Here is an 18,354-nt window from a genome sequence, read left to right on the forward strand (position 1 = left end):
ACATAACAGCTGATCTGAACACTGTTCCATTCTCCACATCACTACAGGATGAATAATTTTAGAAGTACCACTTTCTTCAAGTCACTTCCCTCTTCAAAATTCAATACGCTTCCCTATTACCTCCCACAACCAATCCAAACTCTAGGACTTCATTTATTTTTCTTAGGCATAACGTACATTAAGTATGTAAAGTGCACTAATCTTAAGTATACAGCTCAATTCAATTTTTTACACACATACACACCCATGCAACTACCACTCAGATCAATATGGACAACATTTCCAGGGCTCCAGCAGTTCCATGGCCCCTTTGCAGTCAATAACCAACACCTCCTCCAAGGTAAGCGGCATTTTGACTTACATAATCATTGATTAGTTTTGCCTGTTCTTTAACTTCACGTAAATGGAATAATACAGTATATTCTCTTTCGTGTCTGGCTTACTTTGCTGATATAATGTCTGTGAGATTCAGTCATGGTGCTGTGGGTATGAGTAATTTGTTCTTTATTGCTGTGCAGTATTCCACTGTGTAAATATATTACAATTTATCTGTTCTCCTATTGATGGACACATGAGTTGTTTCCAGTTTGAGGTTATTATGAACAAAGGTGCTAAGAACATTTTTATCTAAACAGTTCTCAAGGGGGTTGAAAGAATTTACGTATACTCACCTGCAAAGTAAGAAATTCTGGTTGTTCTGCATTCTTGCCAATACTTAACATTATATTTTTAATTTTTGCCATGTTAGTGGATATGTAATGGTATCTCAATGTGGGTTGTTTTTTGAGGAAGATTAGCCCTGAGCTATCATCTGCTGCCAGTCCTCCCCTTTTTGCTGAGGAAGATTGGCCCTGAGCTAACATCCGTGCCCATCTTCCTCTACTTTATATGTGGGACGCCTACCACAGCATGGCTTGCCAAGAGGTGCCATGCCTGCACCTGGGATCCAAACCGGTGAACCCCGGGCTGCCCAAGCAGAACGTGTGCACTTAACCGCTGTGCCACCGGGCTGGGCCCTCAATGTGGTTTTAATTTGCATTTCCCTGATGAGCATGGTCAGATTTTAAAGGTTCTCTGAAACATCACCCAACCTTATTTCCCATCATAGACCCTGCACTCCAGTCAGGCTTGCCTGTGTCTTTCCTTACAGTCCGTTCAATGCACTCAGCTCACTGCCACCTTCATAGCTCTGCCATCTCCTCGGTTCCTGAGATCCCAATCGTACTCCCACGCGGTAAAGTTCAGTGCAGGATGCCCTCCTCCAGAAAGTTTTCACTAATTAATTATTCCAGCTCACACTAACTAGTGCCCTTCTATGAACACAGCTGGCACAAAAATTTAACATCTGAGGGGCTGGCTTGGTGGTGTAGTGGTTAAGTTTGCATACTCCACTTTGGCGGCCTGGAGTGTACCAGTTTTGATCCCAGGCGTGGACCCACACACCACTCATCAGGCCATGCTGTGGTGGCATCCCACACACAAAATAAAGGAAGATGGGCACAGATGTTAGCTCAGGACCAATCTTTCTCACAAAAAAATAATAAATTAACATTTGATTCCATAGTGCCATTTATGTTTCCCTAATGTCTCCTCGGCTAGACTTAATCTACTAGGGACAGGAACTAGGTCTTAGACATATCCCAACAAGCCCTACAAGAAACACATTAAAAACAGTTCTCTTAAAAGTTTTTCTCCTGTGACTGGGGTGGAATTTGAATTTAGAAAATCAAATTTGGCTTCTACTCTCTTTAAAAACATTCTGATGGTCAAGACCTTACTCATATGCATAGGCAATGTTTTCCAAGAGTCCAATACCCAGAACTTGGTAGTTAAGTAAAACACACCAGCTCTAGTCCATTTCTGACTGATAGACCATGGATGGGTTCACACCTGCCACAAGCTGATTATAGCAAATCATCACCTATCAATTCCTTTCATAATTAAGGACAATTCTCTCTCTTCTTCCTCTAGTGAAGGGAAGAACAATGGCTTCCCCCCCCCAAAAAAATTATTTTCTCACTTCATAGATTAGAAACTTACACATTGGCAAATTCTGTACTGGAATGGCATCATCTCCTAACTTTGTCGTTCTAAATTTCAAGAAGAGGTGTACCAAATACAGATAGGATTAGGGTAGCCAATCCTACCCATGTTGCGGAGTCATTCTTGGAAGCAGCAGAGCTATTTTATTTTTAAAACAATGTCCTACTAATTCTATTGGTTTTTTCTATCCCTTTGGTTTTAACCAGGGAAGATGACAGATATCTCAGCTGATGAACAGAGCCGAATCCCAAACGTACTCTATAAAAGTAGGCAAAAGGGAAGGCTTCGCAAGCAAAACAAAGCTGGAGCCTATAAGAAACACACCTCTTCTTCCCATCCTCTCCTTGGACCCCCACTCTGGAGAACTTTGTTGTCCTTAACCTGACAGAACCCATCCTCTTCCTCACTTTACCCTCCTCCCTCACCTTACCTTCCTCTTCCTTCAGAATTGTCTGCTCCCACCTCTGTTCTGAGAGAATCACCAGATAAAAGATCTATGCCTGCCTTCTTAACACCCTATCCCCACCATTTTCATCCTGAAAGACTATTTAAGAAGCTTAGTTTTTGGTACTCCTTAGCTTTACTTGAGTAGCCAGAAATTCTCCAGATTGACTTTTAGGGAAATTCATTAGATACCCTAGTCCCTTTTGGCTGCCTCATCCATCAAGGAACACACACTCAAAATCCCACAATTCTCAGTCTGCACCCATATGTCATCATTGAACACTGAAACTGTTGTGTATTTATTTCTCTTCATCATCTCCAATGTGTTCTAGGCCTCAAAAGCCTTGGAAAAGATTGGAACCTGATAGCAGTGTCCAAACTTATTCTCTGAACCAAAGCTAGAAAACTAGAAATAGGTCTGCCTATGACACTAGGCCTATGATTAGGGATAAAGAGACTCTTAGTCCACATATTATTATGGAAGACAGAGCCTGTCATATTAACAGAAGCAGATTAACCACCAAAAGAGGTTATGTCTGCCTTTCATTTTGTTATATTCTGTTTTCTAAGACAGAATCTTCCTTTACTAGGATTTACCGAGTGTTTTATGAGCCTGAACAGCCGGTCCTTAAACCAACTCTCTTTTAATGTTGTATCATTCTCACGTTGGTTTCTAGCACAGAATGAAGAGGCAGGGCATCATATTAGCAACTGTAATTGAGCTACTCTAGCCATGGATTAATGAGCTATGTTTGGGATTCACAGGGACCAGAGAGTCATTTTGATTTGCTGAGCACCAAGGCCACAAATGGCAACTTTAGGAATCTGTCATCATGAAGAGGACACTGCCACTGGTAACGATACAATGTTAGTGACATTGACAAACTGACAATGACAGTGAAAGCTTATAGTTAGAACACGTTTAGATAAGGAAGGTTTAACAGACTTAAATGCTATGTGCTTTCCACTAGTAATCGTTACATGTGTATGATCATGTATCTGTGGAATCATTCTGGTCAACTCTCAGTCATCCGGAGGTGATCTATCCAACTCAGCCAGGCTCTGGCCAAAAAAAGGGGGAGGCCAGGGCCAAGACCAATGAAGATTAAGACAAATAAGTGAACCTGTTTACGTTTAAACACATTCTAAATATAAATATGAATGTTTTACAATATCATTTACATCGTACCCTATTGTGCATCTGACTCTCTATCTAAAGTAAAAAGCATTAAATTATTCCCTCTTCCCCAAAAATGCATTAAAGGAAATCTGCATTTTTGCTATCTGAATAAATTCTACGGTGAATCTTTTTACAAGACAAATACTTATGCCCTACTGCCTATGTTTTACAAACCTGAATATTTATCAAAGATACATATAAAGAATGAACGAGGATAAGGGTGACATCTTTCCCTCATGGATTTTAGTAAAACTGTAATTGGAAACATGTTGCTTTGTTTTATATTATTTGTTTACCATGCCTATAAATTATTCAAAGCCATTCACATTCAAGTCAGTTTGGAACACTTTGGAGGGAAAATTTGGCTCCAAGCCAACTAACAATAGTTAAATGAGCTCTGATTAAAAAAAAATTCTCCAGGGCCGGCCCCATGACCGAGTGGTTGAGTTCGCGCGCACCGCTTTGGCAGCCCAGGGTTTCGTCAGTTCAAATCATGGGCGCAGACAAGGCACTGCTCATCAGGCCACGCTGAGACAGCATCCCACATGCCACAACTAGAAGGACTCACAACTAAAAATATACAACTATGTACCGGGGGGCTTTGGGGAGAAAAAGGAAAAAAAAAATCTTTAAAAAAAAAAAAATTCTCCAAAGTATAATCTCCAGGGTCCCTGATGCTCTATTTTCTCGGTAAGAGACTGCTGCTCTGAAATAACATCCCTGCTCTCAAAGGTACACAAGGGGCAGTGAGCTTTGGATAGCCAAGTCTGCTCTCTGGTGGGCAACTTGGGAGTGTCGCCTGCTTCACACAAAATGCACCTGGCATTCAGGAGAAAAAAAAGATACTAGACATTGAACAAAAGTCATTACATAGAATTGAATAAAGTAAGACTACAACCATATTCCTCAGAATATAATTACATATTGAAAAACCACAATTAGTCTATTTACGGAAATATATTTGTGACTTCAATTGAAATTGCCCACTCCCCATCCCAGCACTTCCTATCTTTCTCTCTTGCTTTATTTTTCTCCATAGCACTTTCCATCTTCTGGCACATTATACTTCCCGTATATTTTATTCACTTCTCTCTACTAGAAAGTAAATCACATGAAGGCAGGGTCTCTTGTCTGTTTTGTTCACTGCTGAATCCCCAATGCCTAGAACAGTGCCAGGTATACGTGTTAAAGAAACGTTTACTGCATACATGACATGTAATTGTGATTTTAAACCAAACCAATCTGATAGAAAGGTATTAAAACAGAGCCAAGAGAGTAGACTCAGGGAATAGGAGCTTTCCAAAATGCTGGAAAGGTAAAGGCAGAGAGATATATGGCTCAGTGACACCTGGCAACTGATTCTGCTTTTCTCTGACTCCTCAACCCAATTATGATGTGGCCCTCATGATTCTGAATTTAGTTAAAAACAAAATAGGAAAATCCAATGTTTGTAACTATTCCCTTAAATATAGATTATTAGAGAAAGTTGTCCTAAAATTGTGATACAAGCCCCAAGGGTAAAAGGGTAGTAGTATGCCAAAATTTGAGTCTGATTTTTAGATCCACTGAGATCCTTCCCTGCATTTAGGGGGGTCAAGGAAGCTCTGCTGAGTTATGCTGTACCTGCACCTGCCCCCTAGGGCCTTCTGACGTCTAAGATTTTACACCCTTGGCTAATTAAACTGGAAATTTATACTAACCTTACAATGTGGATATGTGTAGTCCCTCTCTACCAACCTATAACCCATCAGAAAAGCTGCAGTTGGTGTAAGATCTAAATCCTATTTCCAGTTTATATCCATTTTGTATTTGTCTATATCATTGTCTATAAGTAGGGAGAGTGTAAATTATAAAGGGTCCTGCCTCCAAAGTCTTATTTATTAAAAAAAGGCCCATTTTAATTGGTCTCAAAATATTTTCCCCAATCAGAGAGATCTATCCATTTTAAATGATTTGCTGAAGTCTAATGTGGTGAATAATAGAATCAAGAACTGGAATGGAAAAAAGAAAAGAGGACACAGAAAGCATGAGACATGGAACACAGAGAAAGAATGTAACAATCCCAATTTAAAGACAAATGATGTGGGAATGAGTCAATTCCCATACTCATGGCTAAACTGGGAGACAGACATCAAGTGAGAAGAGGAAGGCAGGATGCAACAGTTGAGAGTCAGCCATGAATACTTAGAAGGGTGAGAGTTTCAAGTGAGCTATACAGGCAGACAGAATGGAGGGAACCACAGTAATTAGGAAGGTTAGAATAGGAAGGTAGTTCAAAAGGGAGGAAAATTGGTAAGGCTAAAAGATTTCAGTGCAGGAGTGACATAATCTTAGAATCTTTATTTGTATTTACAATACCGGGTTGTTGAGAGGGTATACAGTCTAAAGCAGAGTAGAAATATTAGTTACTTCTACTTTTATAAAAATGCAAAGTCACAGTGCCCTTAAGAAATCATCTACCTCAACTTTTTAGTATTACTGACGGAGAAATTAGGCTCAAAGGTAGAATGACCTGTTGATCACAGAGTAGAATGGCTGGAAGAACACAAAAGTGGCCACAGAAGATAGGTGAACTCTGAAGAAAGTTCAGCACTGAGGGTAAATGAGCTAGTTACAAGAGGGAGGGAGTAAGGACCTTGGTGACTGCTGAAAGTAGAGAAAAGGGAGGGAAGAGAAGACAGCTCTCTACTGCTTTCTGGTGGGGAATGAAAGAAAGGCAAGGATCTGTTTTAAAAAAACAAACCACTTGTGCCTGCAAAAGCAGGCAGGGAAGGGGATCCTTTCTGGAGCCATTAAACACATTTTCAGGCAGGGAAAGACATAAAAAAGATATACTCATAGGGTATGTACCCTTCTGTGATGTTAAAACTGCTCAGAGAGATGATAACAGTCAAATGATGACATTGAGACTACCTTTAGAGTGGTGGCTGAAGCAAAGAAATAGTTAGAAATCAGACTCTCCAGCGCCACCACGGACATACTGAATCAATCTGCATTTTAACAAGACCACCAAGGGATTCGGATGCACTTTAAAGTTTGAAAGCACTACTTCAGACATCTATTCTTTCCCTCCTCCAAAACCTTGCTTCTCAATTATTTCTCTCATTCGCATCTGCTATCCCTTTCCACACACTAGTTCTCACATACTGCTCTAACCTTGAGAAGGCATTCTCTCACATCTGCAAGCCCCTACTTCAAGACACCACGACATCATCTGATTCCTTCCTTTTCCTTGTCCCCTACATCAGCAAGTCCTGACAACTTCACTTCTGAAATATACCGCCAAATTTATTCACTCCTCTCTATCCTCACTCTCACCCACCTGGTCTAAACCACTACAGTCTCTCTTCTACACAACCACATTAGCCTCCTAACTGGTCTCCCTGCTTCCTCTCTTGCTGTTTCACAATCCACTCCAAAACACCCAGAGGGAATTTTTTGTAAACAAAAATTAAACCAGGTCACTCCTCAACTTAAACCCCCCAGTGGTTACCTCACTTAGAATAAAACGCAAACTCCTTAGCAAGGCTTATAGGTCCTATATAAGCGAGTTCTCTCTTCCTCTACAAGATCTATTCCAGCCAGTCTCACCTTCTTTCCAAGCTCAAGTCACACTGACTTCTTTCTGTTCCTCAAAAACACCATGCTTTCTCCCATCTGAGGGCTTCTGCACTGACTGTCCCCTCTTCCTGGTATGTCTGTGTCCAGATCTTTACGTAGCTGGATTCTTCTCGTTACTCATGTCTCAGCTCAGATTTCACCTCAGCAAGGCCTTTTCTGATGACCCTATCAACCACCAATCAATTACTGTAGTTCTTCAGAGCACATATCACAGCAGATAGTTTCTTGTGTGTTCAACTGGGACTGTTTCTCTCCACTAGTACATAAAGTCCATGAGACCAGGGTCCATGTCTGTCTTCTTTCTTCAGTGATTAGGACATGCTTAATATTTAGAAGGTACTCCATAAATAGTTGTGGAATTAATGGGCATCAATTTTCTCTTTCTCTTCATTGCCCAGCTTCTTGAAACTGGCTTCCTTTCCTTGTCATGGTCTGACTCTTCTCCATCCAGCTCCTTCCCCTCTCCATTCTACTTGACATTATTCCACAAAACCTTATTTGGAAAATCCAGCAGCTTTTTCTCCATCTTCATATTCTTGGACCTGTTGACCTGTCTGCAGCCTCTGACACTGACGACTAGAGCCTACATCACAAAATAGGTCTGGCACTTGCTTTTATAGAAATAGATATTTTCCAGAATTCTTTGCTCAGACCTGTTCTATCCGTCTATTTTTCCTCAGGGATTTCAATCATTCCCAATGCTTCAGCCAGCTGTACTATCATCACTACCACTCTTCTAGATCATTCTCTTTGCTGTGCTCCAAGACTGTTTCTGTATGCTTGAAACCCAACTCCAACTGGACAGTGCCTTGGGACTAGGCATCTTAAAGCCAACGTTTCTCCTCCTCTTCACAGTGGCCTCTGAAAAGAGCTGCCCTTACTGACTTATTTGCATGAACCACAGCAGCATTATCCAAAGTTACCAGGCTTAAAACCCTAAAGTTATTTTTAATGATGAATCCTCCTTTATAGATAAGTTGCCAAGTCCTAAAGATTTTTCCTCTTAAGATCTCTCTCGTATTTCTCCACTCCTTTCCATTTCTATTGTCACCACCCTTGTTTAGGCCAAATTAGTACCTCCTAGACTGCTACAGCTTCATAACTGGTCTTCCTATCTCTCCTCCTTCCAGTTTAACCTATTTAACTAAATTAATCTCTTAAAGTACAGCTTTACTTCACATTACTCTGGTACTCAAAAATCCTCCTGACTTCTCATTTCCTACTGAATTAGGTCAAACTCTCATTCTAGGATTCAAAGCTGTTATTATATATGTCTACTTCTAACTTTCCACATTATTCTCTTAGCTTCAAACTTTTATGTGCCTCAGGATCACTAATTTAATGCAGATTATAGGGACCATCCCCAGAGATTCAGATTCAGTATATCTGAAGTGGGACTCAGGAATCTACATTTTTAACAAGCATCTGATGATTCTAATGCAGACGGACTTCAAACCACCTTTTTTTTTCCCAAAGATTTTATTTTCCTTTTTTCTCCCAAAGTCCCCCGGTACATAGTTGTATATTTTTAATTGTGGGTCCTTCTAGTTGTGGCATTTGGGATGCCACCTCAGCATGGCCTGATGAGCAGTGCCATGTCCGCACCCAGGATTCAAACTGGCGAAACCCTGGGCCACCAAAGCGGAGCGCACGAACTTAACCACTCGGCCACGGGGCCGGCCCCTCAAACCACTTTTTGAGGAACACGATTCCAGCTCCTCCCTAAGACTCTAATAAACTAGCCTATTCACTGATTCCCAAACCCACCTCGAGCATGTCTAGACTGTTTTCCACTCCAATCTCATTTCAATTCAAAGCACATCTCAAATGCAACTTTCTCTAGAAAGGCTTTCTTGATTCCCCAAATAAGATGCAGCAACTCCCTCTTTGAAGTGAGATAATATGCTTACATATCTCTTAAGAACATTTACCTCACTTTGTATTACTTATTTTATTGCCCTACTAGATGTTAGTTACTTCATATGTGGCATCTGCAATTCCTCCCATGTAACAGGCACTGAGAAGTATCTGATTGAATGCTGTGGAGGTCCAGAATGCTTCACACAGTATGCCTTCTGGGTGCCACCATCAGAAATAGAAACTTGGGCTGGATGGATCCAAGTCTGACTCAGCATGCAATTTTGAACATTCTTTTAAGTCAAGAGTTAAGAGGACTTAAATTTTTTCATCTTCTTTCAGAACAAAACATGTTTCCGGACTTTTGTCATTCTTTTTACAATAGCCACCAACTTATGATAGGAGAAATATAACTGTTTTTTCCAAAAACAAGTCTGATCTTCAATGGGTTAAAAAAGAGAAATATGACTTGAGACTCCTTAAAGACTATTTAAATGGTTCGCAAAATTAAGAAATAAAGGGCTTCATGATTCTTGGTTTTCATGACAGATAATGATGTAAAATTTATTTAGGGTTGTAAGCAAACATGATAGAGAATTTATGTCCATTTAACTGAGAATTTAGATTGCTTTGGAGATGTGAAATTTTCACTTCTGAAGGAATGCAGTCAAATTCTAGCTCCAGGAGACTTAAAAGAGAATGCCTGAGTTTAAATAATGTGTTTAATTAGTATTACTTGAAAATTTTAACTGTTAAAGAGAATCTGATATAAATACTTATTGGTTTTTCTGATTATACCTATTTAGTAAAAAGGGAAATGCAGTATGTGAATATAATCTATTTCCTTTAAGAACCTCAGGGGAAAGGTTAGTCCCTTATCCAGTGTCAGAGATGTCCTCCAAGGCTAGCAAAAGAACAATGCTCTTTTCTCTTCCAAAATCCAAAGAGAAGACCATATTAGGAAATGTTATTTCTTAGCAGCAGGGGAGCTTAACCAGAATCACCTTAGATGCTTTTAAAATACAAATGCCCTAACTAGACAGATGCCAAAACAAAATCAGCCAGCAAAACAATAAGAGAACAACGTGATAGGACTAGCCCTACAAATATTAAAACACTACAAAAAGCCTCGGTAATTAAAACACAGAGTGACTGGCAGATGAATAAACAGAAGAAAGGAACAGAATTGAAAGTCCAGAGGCCTCAGAAATGATAAAAATGGCATCTTAAATTAAGGAGTAGGGAGAGGACGGAATATTCAGGAAAGATGGGGGTCAACTGGGTAGCTTTCTGGGGAAAAAAGTTAGATCCACTCCTCATACCCTATGCTAGGATAAATCTAAATGGATCAGAGATTCAAATATAAAAATCAAAACCCTATAAGCATTGGAAGAAAAATGGGAGAATACTTTTATAATTAGAAAAAGCCTTTCTAGGGGCTGGCCCCGTGGCCGAGTGGTTAAGTTCGCGCGCTCCGCTGCAGGCGGCCCAGTGTTTCGTTGGTTCGAATCCTGGGCGCGGACATGGCACTGCTCATCAGACCACGCTGAGGCAGCGTCCCACATACCACAACTAGAAGAACCCACAACGAAGAATATACAACTATGTACTGGGGGGCTTTGGGGAGAAAAAGGAAAAAATAAAAAATCTTAAAAAAAAAAAAAAAAGCCTTTCTAATTAAAAACTGTAAGATTTCAAATTTGACTATATAAAAGTAAAAAATTCTGCATAGCAAAAAAAAAGCTTAGATAAACTAAGAAAAAATTTGAAACTCATATCACAAAGGGCTAATTTCTTTTTTTTAATTTAAATTTAAATTTTTATAGCAGTAACATTGGATTATAACATTATATAACTTTCAGATGTACATCATAATATATTTGGAATTCTGTCTAGATTACATCATGTTCACCATCCAAAGACTACTTATAATCCATCACCATACATGAGCCTAATCACCCCTTTCACCCTCCTTCCTCCCCCTCCCCTCTGGTAGCCATCAACAAAGGGCTAATTTCTCTAATACGTAAGGAGTGCCCAGAAATTGATAAAAGACCAAGAAGAAAAATGAGTAAAAGATATGAATAGACAGTTCACAGAAACAATGCTCAGCCCCACTCAAAGTAAGAAAAATATAAAGTAAAACTACAAGGAGATAGTTTAGATGTCAGATCGTTTACATGAGTAAAAGATATGAATAGACAGTTCACAGAAACAATGCTCAGCCCCACTCAAAGTAAGAAAAATATAAATTAAAACTACAAGGAGATAGTTTAGATGTCAGATCGTTTACCTATCAGATTGGTAAGAATCCAATTACTTGATAAACACACTGCCTTGATAAAACTAAGGGGAAACAGGTTCTATAGATGTTGCTGATGAGAGTAAACTGGTATAATCCCCCAAGAGGGCAAACTGGCATTATATATCAAAATTACAAATGTATATTCTCTCTCACTCAAAAATTCTACTTGTAGAAATGCAACTTACAGGTATACATGCACATATGCAAAATAAATGTATATACAAGATTATTTATTGCAGTATTTTTTTTAAAAAAAGTTTGAAAACAACCAGATTGTCCATTAATAGGGACCAGCTAAATTAATTATGGTAATCCAGACAATGGAATAATATGCAAATATTTTCTTAAATGCAGAAATTCTTTGTGTATCAATATGGAAAGATTTCCAAGACATATTAAGTAAAAAATAAAAATAAAAAATGCAGAACAATCTGAATATGCTAACATCTGTGCAAAAAAAGGAGGGGAAAAACAATATATATTTGTATTGGATTATTAAAAAAATCTCTGACAGGATAACTAACAGCTAATACTAATAACAAACTAAAAAAAGTAATTTGGGAATGCACGGGAACTCAATAGATGGAGAACAGTGTAGGAAAAAGACTTTTACTGGATACCTTTTTATGTTTTTGATGTTAAAAACTTTTTTTTTTTAATTCAAAGAAGTCTTAAAAATAAAAAATACAGATAACTAGGCTCCATTCTCAAGGAAACTGATTTTGTAGTTTCAGAGCAAGCCTAGGCCTATATACTGTTTGTAAGACCTAAGAGCCACTGCTCTAGAATTTCCCAAGTAAATCCTAACAGCATCCTGCCTTTTTTCATGGCATTCACAAATACTATTTCTGGTCTTTGTTTTATGTTTTATCGTTAACAGAGAGAGTTTTGGTAAGGAATACATTAATAATCCTAAGGGTATCTGGAAGCTAAGAAAGAGTAGACACAATTGCAATAGAGGTCACAAAACATTTCCAAAATATCTGCCTTGTCTGTCATCTCAGCAAGCAACCTACAGTTCTCTTTTCTTACAATAAATGCCTTTAGCATAAACACCTTTCATTCAAAGCCATCTGCTCTTCATGGCTGTTCACTTACGTCATAATTTTGATTTGCCTACAAGGCTAGGCAAATCACAGGCACTAATTTGTGGCTTTAAAACCATAGTTAGACTCTTAATTACCAAGAGTCAGGCTCAATAAAGAGGAATCATTTCGTGGATTGTAAAAATCTAAAAATCTATCACAAAGAATTCTGTAGTCAACAGTTTACGTAGAATCATTAAGTAAGTAATCCCAAAAATCATCCATACTCAGGTAAGGTGGTGTCTTACTATTTTTCCCAGGCAGAGGCAGGGGAGGATAGATATGTGAAATACACCTGCCCTAATTCTTATCAGTGATGGTCAGGACATGGATCTTAGATAAATCATTTAAAAGATCATTAAAGCAAATATCAAAAGCCAACAGGATGCTTATGATCTGTAAGAAATATTATGTTGGCCCTTTTCCTAACTGTTTGTGGAAACTTCATCCTTACTACACCTCATCATCTTACTATAATCATAAATGAAGGCAAACTATGCAGGACATATGGCCTCAACGAGAGAGATCATTCTAAGCAGGAAGGGAAGAGAACTACTATTTACTTGGCAACTGCTATGTGCCAGGCATTATGCCTTACATTTCTATATTTAATTCCTTATTTGATCCCCACAAAAACTCAATGAGGAATATATTTTAAACCCCAAACTGAATCTCAGACAGGTTAAGTATCTTACCCAAGATCACAGAGCTGTTAAGTGAGAGAGTCGATAGAGCCAGAAATGTCCATCTAACTCCAAAGCCTATTTTTTTCTACTACATTCAGATACCTCTCCTAAATAGGAGCATTTAAGAAGTATAGAAAGAGGTAAATATGAGATAATTGAAATGCATTTGGCAAGGTGAAACCTCTGCATTCATCCAATCAACAGACATTTAAGAGACAGCTATTATGTCAAGCACTGAGCTAAAGTGTACATGTCACACTCGAACAAACTGAGAGGTGAACACTTAACGAACCTGTCCCAAGTAACATGACTGTTAACTAAAGAGAAGGTTAGACCTCAGACAGTCTGACTCCAGGGACCATGCTCTCAGCTACACTCTACTGCCTCTCTAAAATTCAAAGCAAACATGAGTGAAGCATTAATGCTGTCCACTGCAGTGAAAAACATCAGGCCATCTTAATTCCACACAACAGTCTTGACAGGAGACTGCTGGTTCAGTGATTCCAAGTAATGATGAAAAAGGGAAATATCTGTTCTTTTCTCAAAGCAATTTCAGTTTTATGCACTTCACCTGGATTATGGATAGTACTAAGTGATAAAGACTCTTAACTGCTTTGAAAATAAATATTACATTATATTTGTTTAATGCTTTTTAGGTTTTCCAGAATGTTTTCACATGTTACTATAACCAATACAACCATCAATAGCTTCTCATCTTTATTCCTAGAGAAAAGGTCAAAAGTCCTGGTATCTGCCTAAGATCTCTCACAGCTCTGCCTTTCTAGCTTAAATTGCTACCAATCACACTCATAAAACGTATGTTTCAGCTACACTATTCTCTGGAGAGTCCACCTTTGTTCAGGCCACTGTACATGCAATTCCCTTTGTCTGGAATGATCTTCCCTATTACTCGTCCGACAAATTCCTACTACTTTTTCAAGAGCTGGTTCAACTATTCCCCATGAAACCTTCAGCTCATTAAAACTATCACTCCCTTTTCTATGACCACCAAATCCTTTCCCATACATCTCTAGCAGAGGATTTATTATAATTATTCATGTGCTTTTTTCCCCCAAAAGACTAACCTTCCTGAGAGTAGAGACTGTGTCTTTCTCATCTTTGTATCCCTGGTGCCTGTTGGGTAAGTCAATCACGAGGACGTGACTGGCGGCTGACTCAAGATCTGGATCTGGGCAATCAGAGGCTTCTCACGCCTCCCCTGTCCTTGGAAGGTACACTCTGCCTACCATTCCCACAGTGGGAGCTGTTCCAAGGACACAGCCTTAGCGAGTAAGGTATTGTTGAGACCATCTGGACTGTGGATGTGACTAAATCCAGTTAAAGCCTCTACATAAACTTTTAAGAATCTAGCGGGCAGGTATAGAGACCTACTTGTCTTGCAGCCGCCCAAGACAAGCCTCATAAGTAAGTTCCCTTGCTTATTAAACCTGCCACCTCCAAACCTGGAGTGGGCTGCCTCTCTCTTCTATTTCTCCTTGCCCTCTGTGAGTATGGGGGCCAGTTTACAAACCAACAGTGCGAAACTAACAGACGGTATTCAGTATGTATGAACTGAACAAAAGAATGAATTACATAGACTACTAAACTGGGAATTAGAAGCTATAAGTACAAGTCCCATACAAAACGCAAAGTTCATACTTCAGTTTTCTCTGCTGTAAAATAAGTAATTTTCAATTCAATTCAACATTTATTGCAGTGACTAGACTTCCCAATCAGTTTAACAGATGGAAACATTCTGAGAGTTCTTTAGAAGGTTCACAAAAAATATAAATAATTGTTATTACCTCCTCCATCATGTCGTCCTGTGTGGCTGAGATTTCTCCTTTGGTTGCTCCACTGTGTACCAGGTTCCGCAGTCGTATACAGAATTCTCTCATCTATGACAGAAACGTATTCAGCACTCCAAATGTTACCCTAATTCAACTGTAAATGAGCCTAACAGACCAATGCTGGTCTTATTTTGAAGTATAACTCAGCCAAGACCCAGGCCAAAGTTTGTAAAAGCAAATGTATTTTTCCTCGACCAGTCCACTTAACTACGTAACTAAAAACACTTTCCATAAGAAGAAAAGACATGGATTACTCCCAAGGAATACTAGATGGAACTGCTCCTGTTCTGCAGCTAATGGTACCCTCTGTAACAGAATGTGCTGGGTATAGGGAAAATATCTGATTCCATCATGCCTATCACCCTCAGAAAAAGCAGGAGACTGAAAACGATTATGCCACCAAATCACTCTAACAGATTTTTATTTAGAATTTTACTGGTTGTCCACTTTTCCTTCTCTGCCAAATCATTATAACCACGGCTACGCCAATCCCCAATATAGTTTTCATTTTTGTTGTTTTCAATTTTGAGAGATACCTAAGATAAAGGTGAGTTTGAAATTTAACCACAGTGCTAAAGAGGATCTTGATCCCATCTGAAATGGAATCCAATGCTATACTATTAATGATGTTTTGGCCTAGAGAGAAGAATTCCCAGAGTTTCCTGGGTGGAAAATAACCTACTTTTAATATTAGGGAAACACAGCTATAGTTTATTTTAGAATGTAATCTTTCTCCCAGGGATGACAAATCCAATTTTAGCCTCATAGATCAGACAGCAGATTCCAGCAACTCCCAGTTCTAAAAAAAGATGTCTAGCTGGCAGAGCAGCATCTCTATAGGATTCATAATCCTCCCTGGGAACACGGGTTATGTAGAGAGTGATCTATTAAGATAACTGAAGCAATACAGAGCAGTTCAGGGACGACATCACATCCTTAGTGAGCGGATAAACCACCCTGATGTGGTTTGGGGAAGTCTCTGAACTCAGCATACTCTTTAAGGAAATCCTGCAGACAGTTTTTTTGGTACACAATACCGAAGTGCTAGTACATAAAGCTGCCCTAGCCCACCTCCACTGGGACCAAGTGAGAGGCACAGTACCCAGTGTGCTTGTGGCCCGAATTAATTGAGGATGCGATGTTCTTTCCTGATAACCCATAAGAAAACATTAAAATCAATAGAAGTAAAAGTGGAAGATTTTAAAAAAGACAAAAACATCCTAATCTCAATTATTTTTGAAGTTAATATGTAGCTACAGTGTTTTTGAAAGACACTGAGTAGCCACCTTGTACATAAACTGTGTACACTGAAATGCCCAGGAATCCCCCTGGAAAATCAGTTAGGAGGTTTAAGGTAAATGTCCTAAACTTAATCCCACCCTGCTCCACACGCGGTACCTTGTGATTCAGAATATCATTCATCCTTCTGGTTGCCTCTGTTGTGTAAGATTCAGGGAAGCATTTCTTAGGGATAACACCATATTTTTCTAAAAGAAAACAAATTTTAGTGTTAATAAGGTAAAAGTATATTCTAGCATTAGAAACCCTGGCAAAAATAGCTATTGCTTTAAAAAATAGGCCACATTTTGCTGGACTAACTCAGAAAACTTAACAATCTTATGCTTCATATTATTAGACAGGTTATTTAACTTGTATATTTATCCATCTAGTTTAGGATTAATTCTATTCTTTTTATCTATCATACTTTGTAAAGTGCTCAGCATGATGAAGTTTTCCCAAAAGACAAAACTTTTTTGAATGAAGACATTTTCAAACAGTTGCAGTTTTATGTGTTTCTTAATTACACCAGGACAAGAGATAAGCTTTTTCATAGAAAGTTAGTCCTACTTAATACAATTTTTTCTTCTCCAACCCACCCTTCAGAGTACCTGTGTCTGTACTTCTCACTTAAGAAAGGTACTTTATACATGAGAATATGAGATAAAGGTTCTTACAGCTAACTGTATACCCTTCTTGGAGACCTATTTTACTCTGTACATAACTACCAAAGAAATGGCCTATGCCTAACTAACTACAGAGCCTTGCTTGATCATGCTGACTTTCAGTTCCCTTAGAGAAGGCTCTTACCAACAATATTGACAAGCATATCCCATTGTCCACCATCATTTGCAGGATTCGTAAGCAAATACTGTACCAGCCTCCCATCTTCAGGCTCCTTTTTCTGGGCTGTGTCCACAAAAGCATTTAAGAAGAAATAACAACGTTCAACCTAGAGTAAGAGAAGTTAAACAAAATTAAAGGAAAAGAAAGCAAATACCTTCATTGACATTATCAATAGAACAGGAGCCTTGGAACTACCATAGACCCAACATAGTAGAGTTTTTTTTTAATTGAGTATATCGACATAACATTCTATTACTTTCAGGTGGGTTTTTTTTGTTTTTTATTGAGGTATAATCGACATAACATTATAGTAGTTTCAGGTGTACACAGTAGGGTTTTTAAAAAACTAAAGTTGGTAATTAAACATCAATATCTGTGTGTATACATTCCAATAGTTTATCCAAAACAAGGCTTTGCTTCATTTTGAAATAAAAACTGATACGTAGAGCCCACAATTAATAAACATCTAATGGACACTTACATAATATACATTTTAAAGATTAAAAAATGGAGTAAAATTATTTACTGTTTTTCAGACAAGTACTACCTACAGAAATTAGATCCTAGAAAGACCAAATAAGCTAAACAAAGATGCTAAAAGAGGAAATTATTGAAAACAAAATTAAAAATTTTAAATAAGAAAGAAACAAGAAAGCAGCAGGTTGAGTCAGTAGGCTTATTATTTCATTGCAAAAAGCACCCATCTACCAACCAAAAGCAGTTCTGCCTTTGGAAAGAGTCAATTTTTGATACTTTAGAAATCAGAATAAATGGTATCCCATCTAAAATGGAACGGCAGACAACAATGAAAAACCAAGAAAGGAAGAGACAGTGCCTACCAAGGTTAATATTGAAACAGAAAGAACCTTGCAAGATCAGTCCCATACCTTGTCCCAGAAAAAGAGGTAAGACTGACTAAACTCAAATTCTTCAATATTTAATTTTTTCATGAATGGAAGTCTCATAACATTCAGACAAGAAAAGATCCAGCATCGTCCTGAAACAAGAAGGCAAACCAAGAAATTATGACAAGTGTTCACACAGATTACACTGTTACAACTGTATTTCCCAACACTGAACTGATGAAAAGGTCTTGCAACAACTTCAGACTAAATCAGAGCAGAAACATTAAAAGAAACCAACAAAACAAGAAAGGTAG

The 18,354-nt window shown here is 38.5% G+C and overlaps 1 protein-coding gene across 2 annotated transcripts in view; it reads right to left on the reverse strand.

Moving 5' to 3' along the window:
* Positions 1-18,354, reverse strand: part of BLMH (bleomycin hydrolase) — a 45,045-nt gene that overhangs the window by 22,884 nt on the left and 3,807 nt on the right. For both annotated transcript variants that reach the window (XM_023653173.2, XM_023653172.2), the window contains exons 3-6: positions 18,083-18,192; positions 17,160-17,301; positions 16,470-16,558; positions 15,027-15,119 (exon numbers count right to left, since the gene is read on the reverse strand). In XM_023653173.2, the coding sequence (XP_023508941.2) occupies positions 15,027-15,119; positions 16,470-16,558; positions 17,160-17,301; positions 18,083-18,192 (434 nt within the window). The remainder of the gene's footprint in view (positions 1-15,026; positions 15,120-16,469; positions 16,559-17,159; positions 17,302-18,082; positions 18,193-18,354) is intronic.

Source organism: Equus caballus, chromosome 11 (assembly GCF_041296265.1).
Source record: "Equus caballus isolate H_3958 breed thoroughbred chromosome 11, TB-T2T, whole genome shotgun sequence".
Classification (NCBI taxonomy): Eukaryota; Metazoa; Chordata; class Mammalia; order Perissodactyla; family Equidae; genus Equus; species Equus caballus.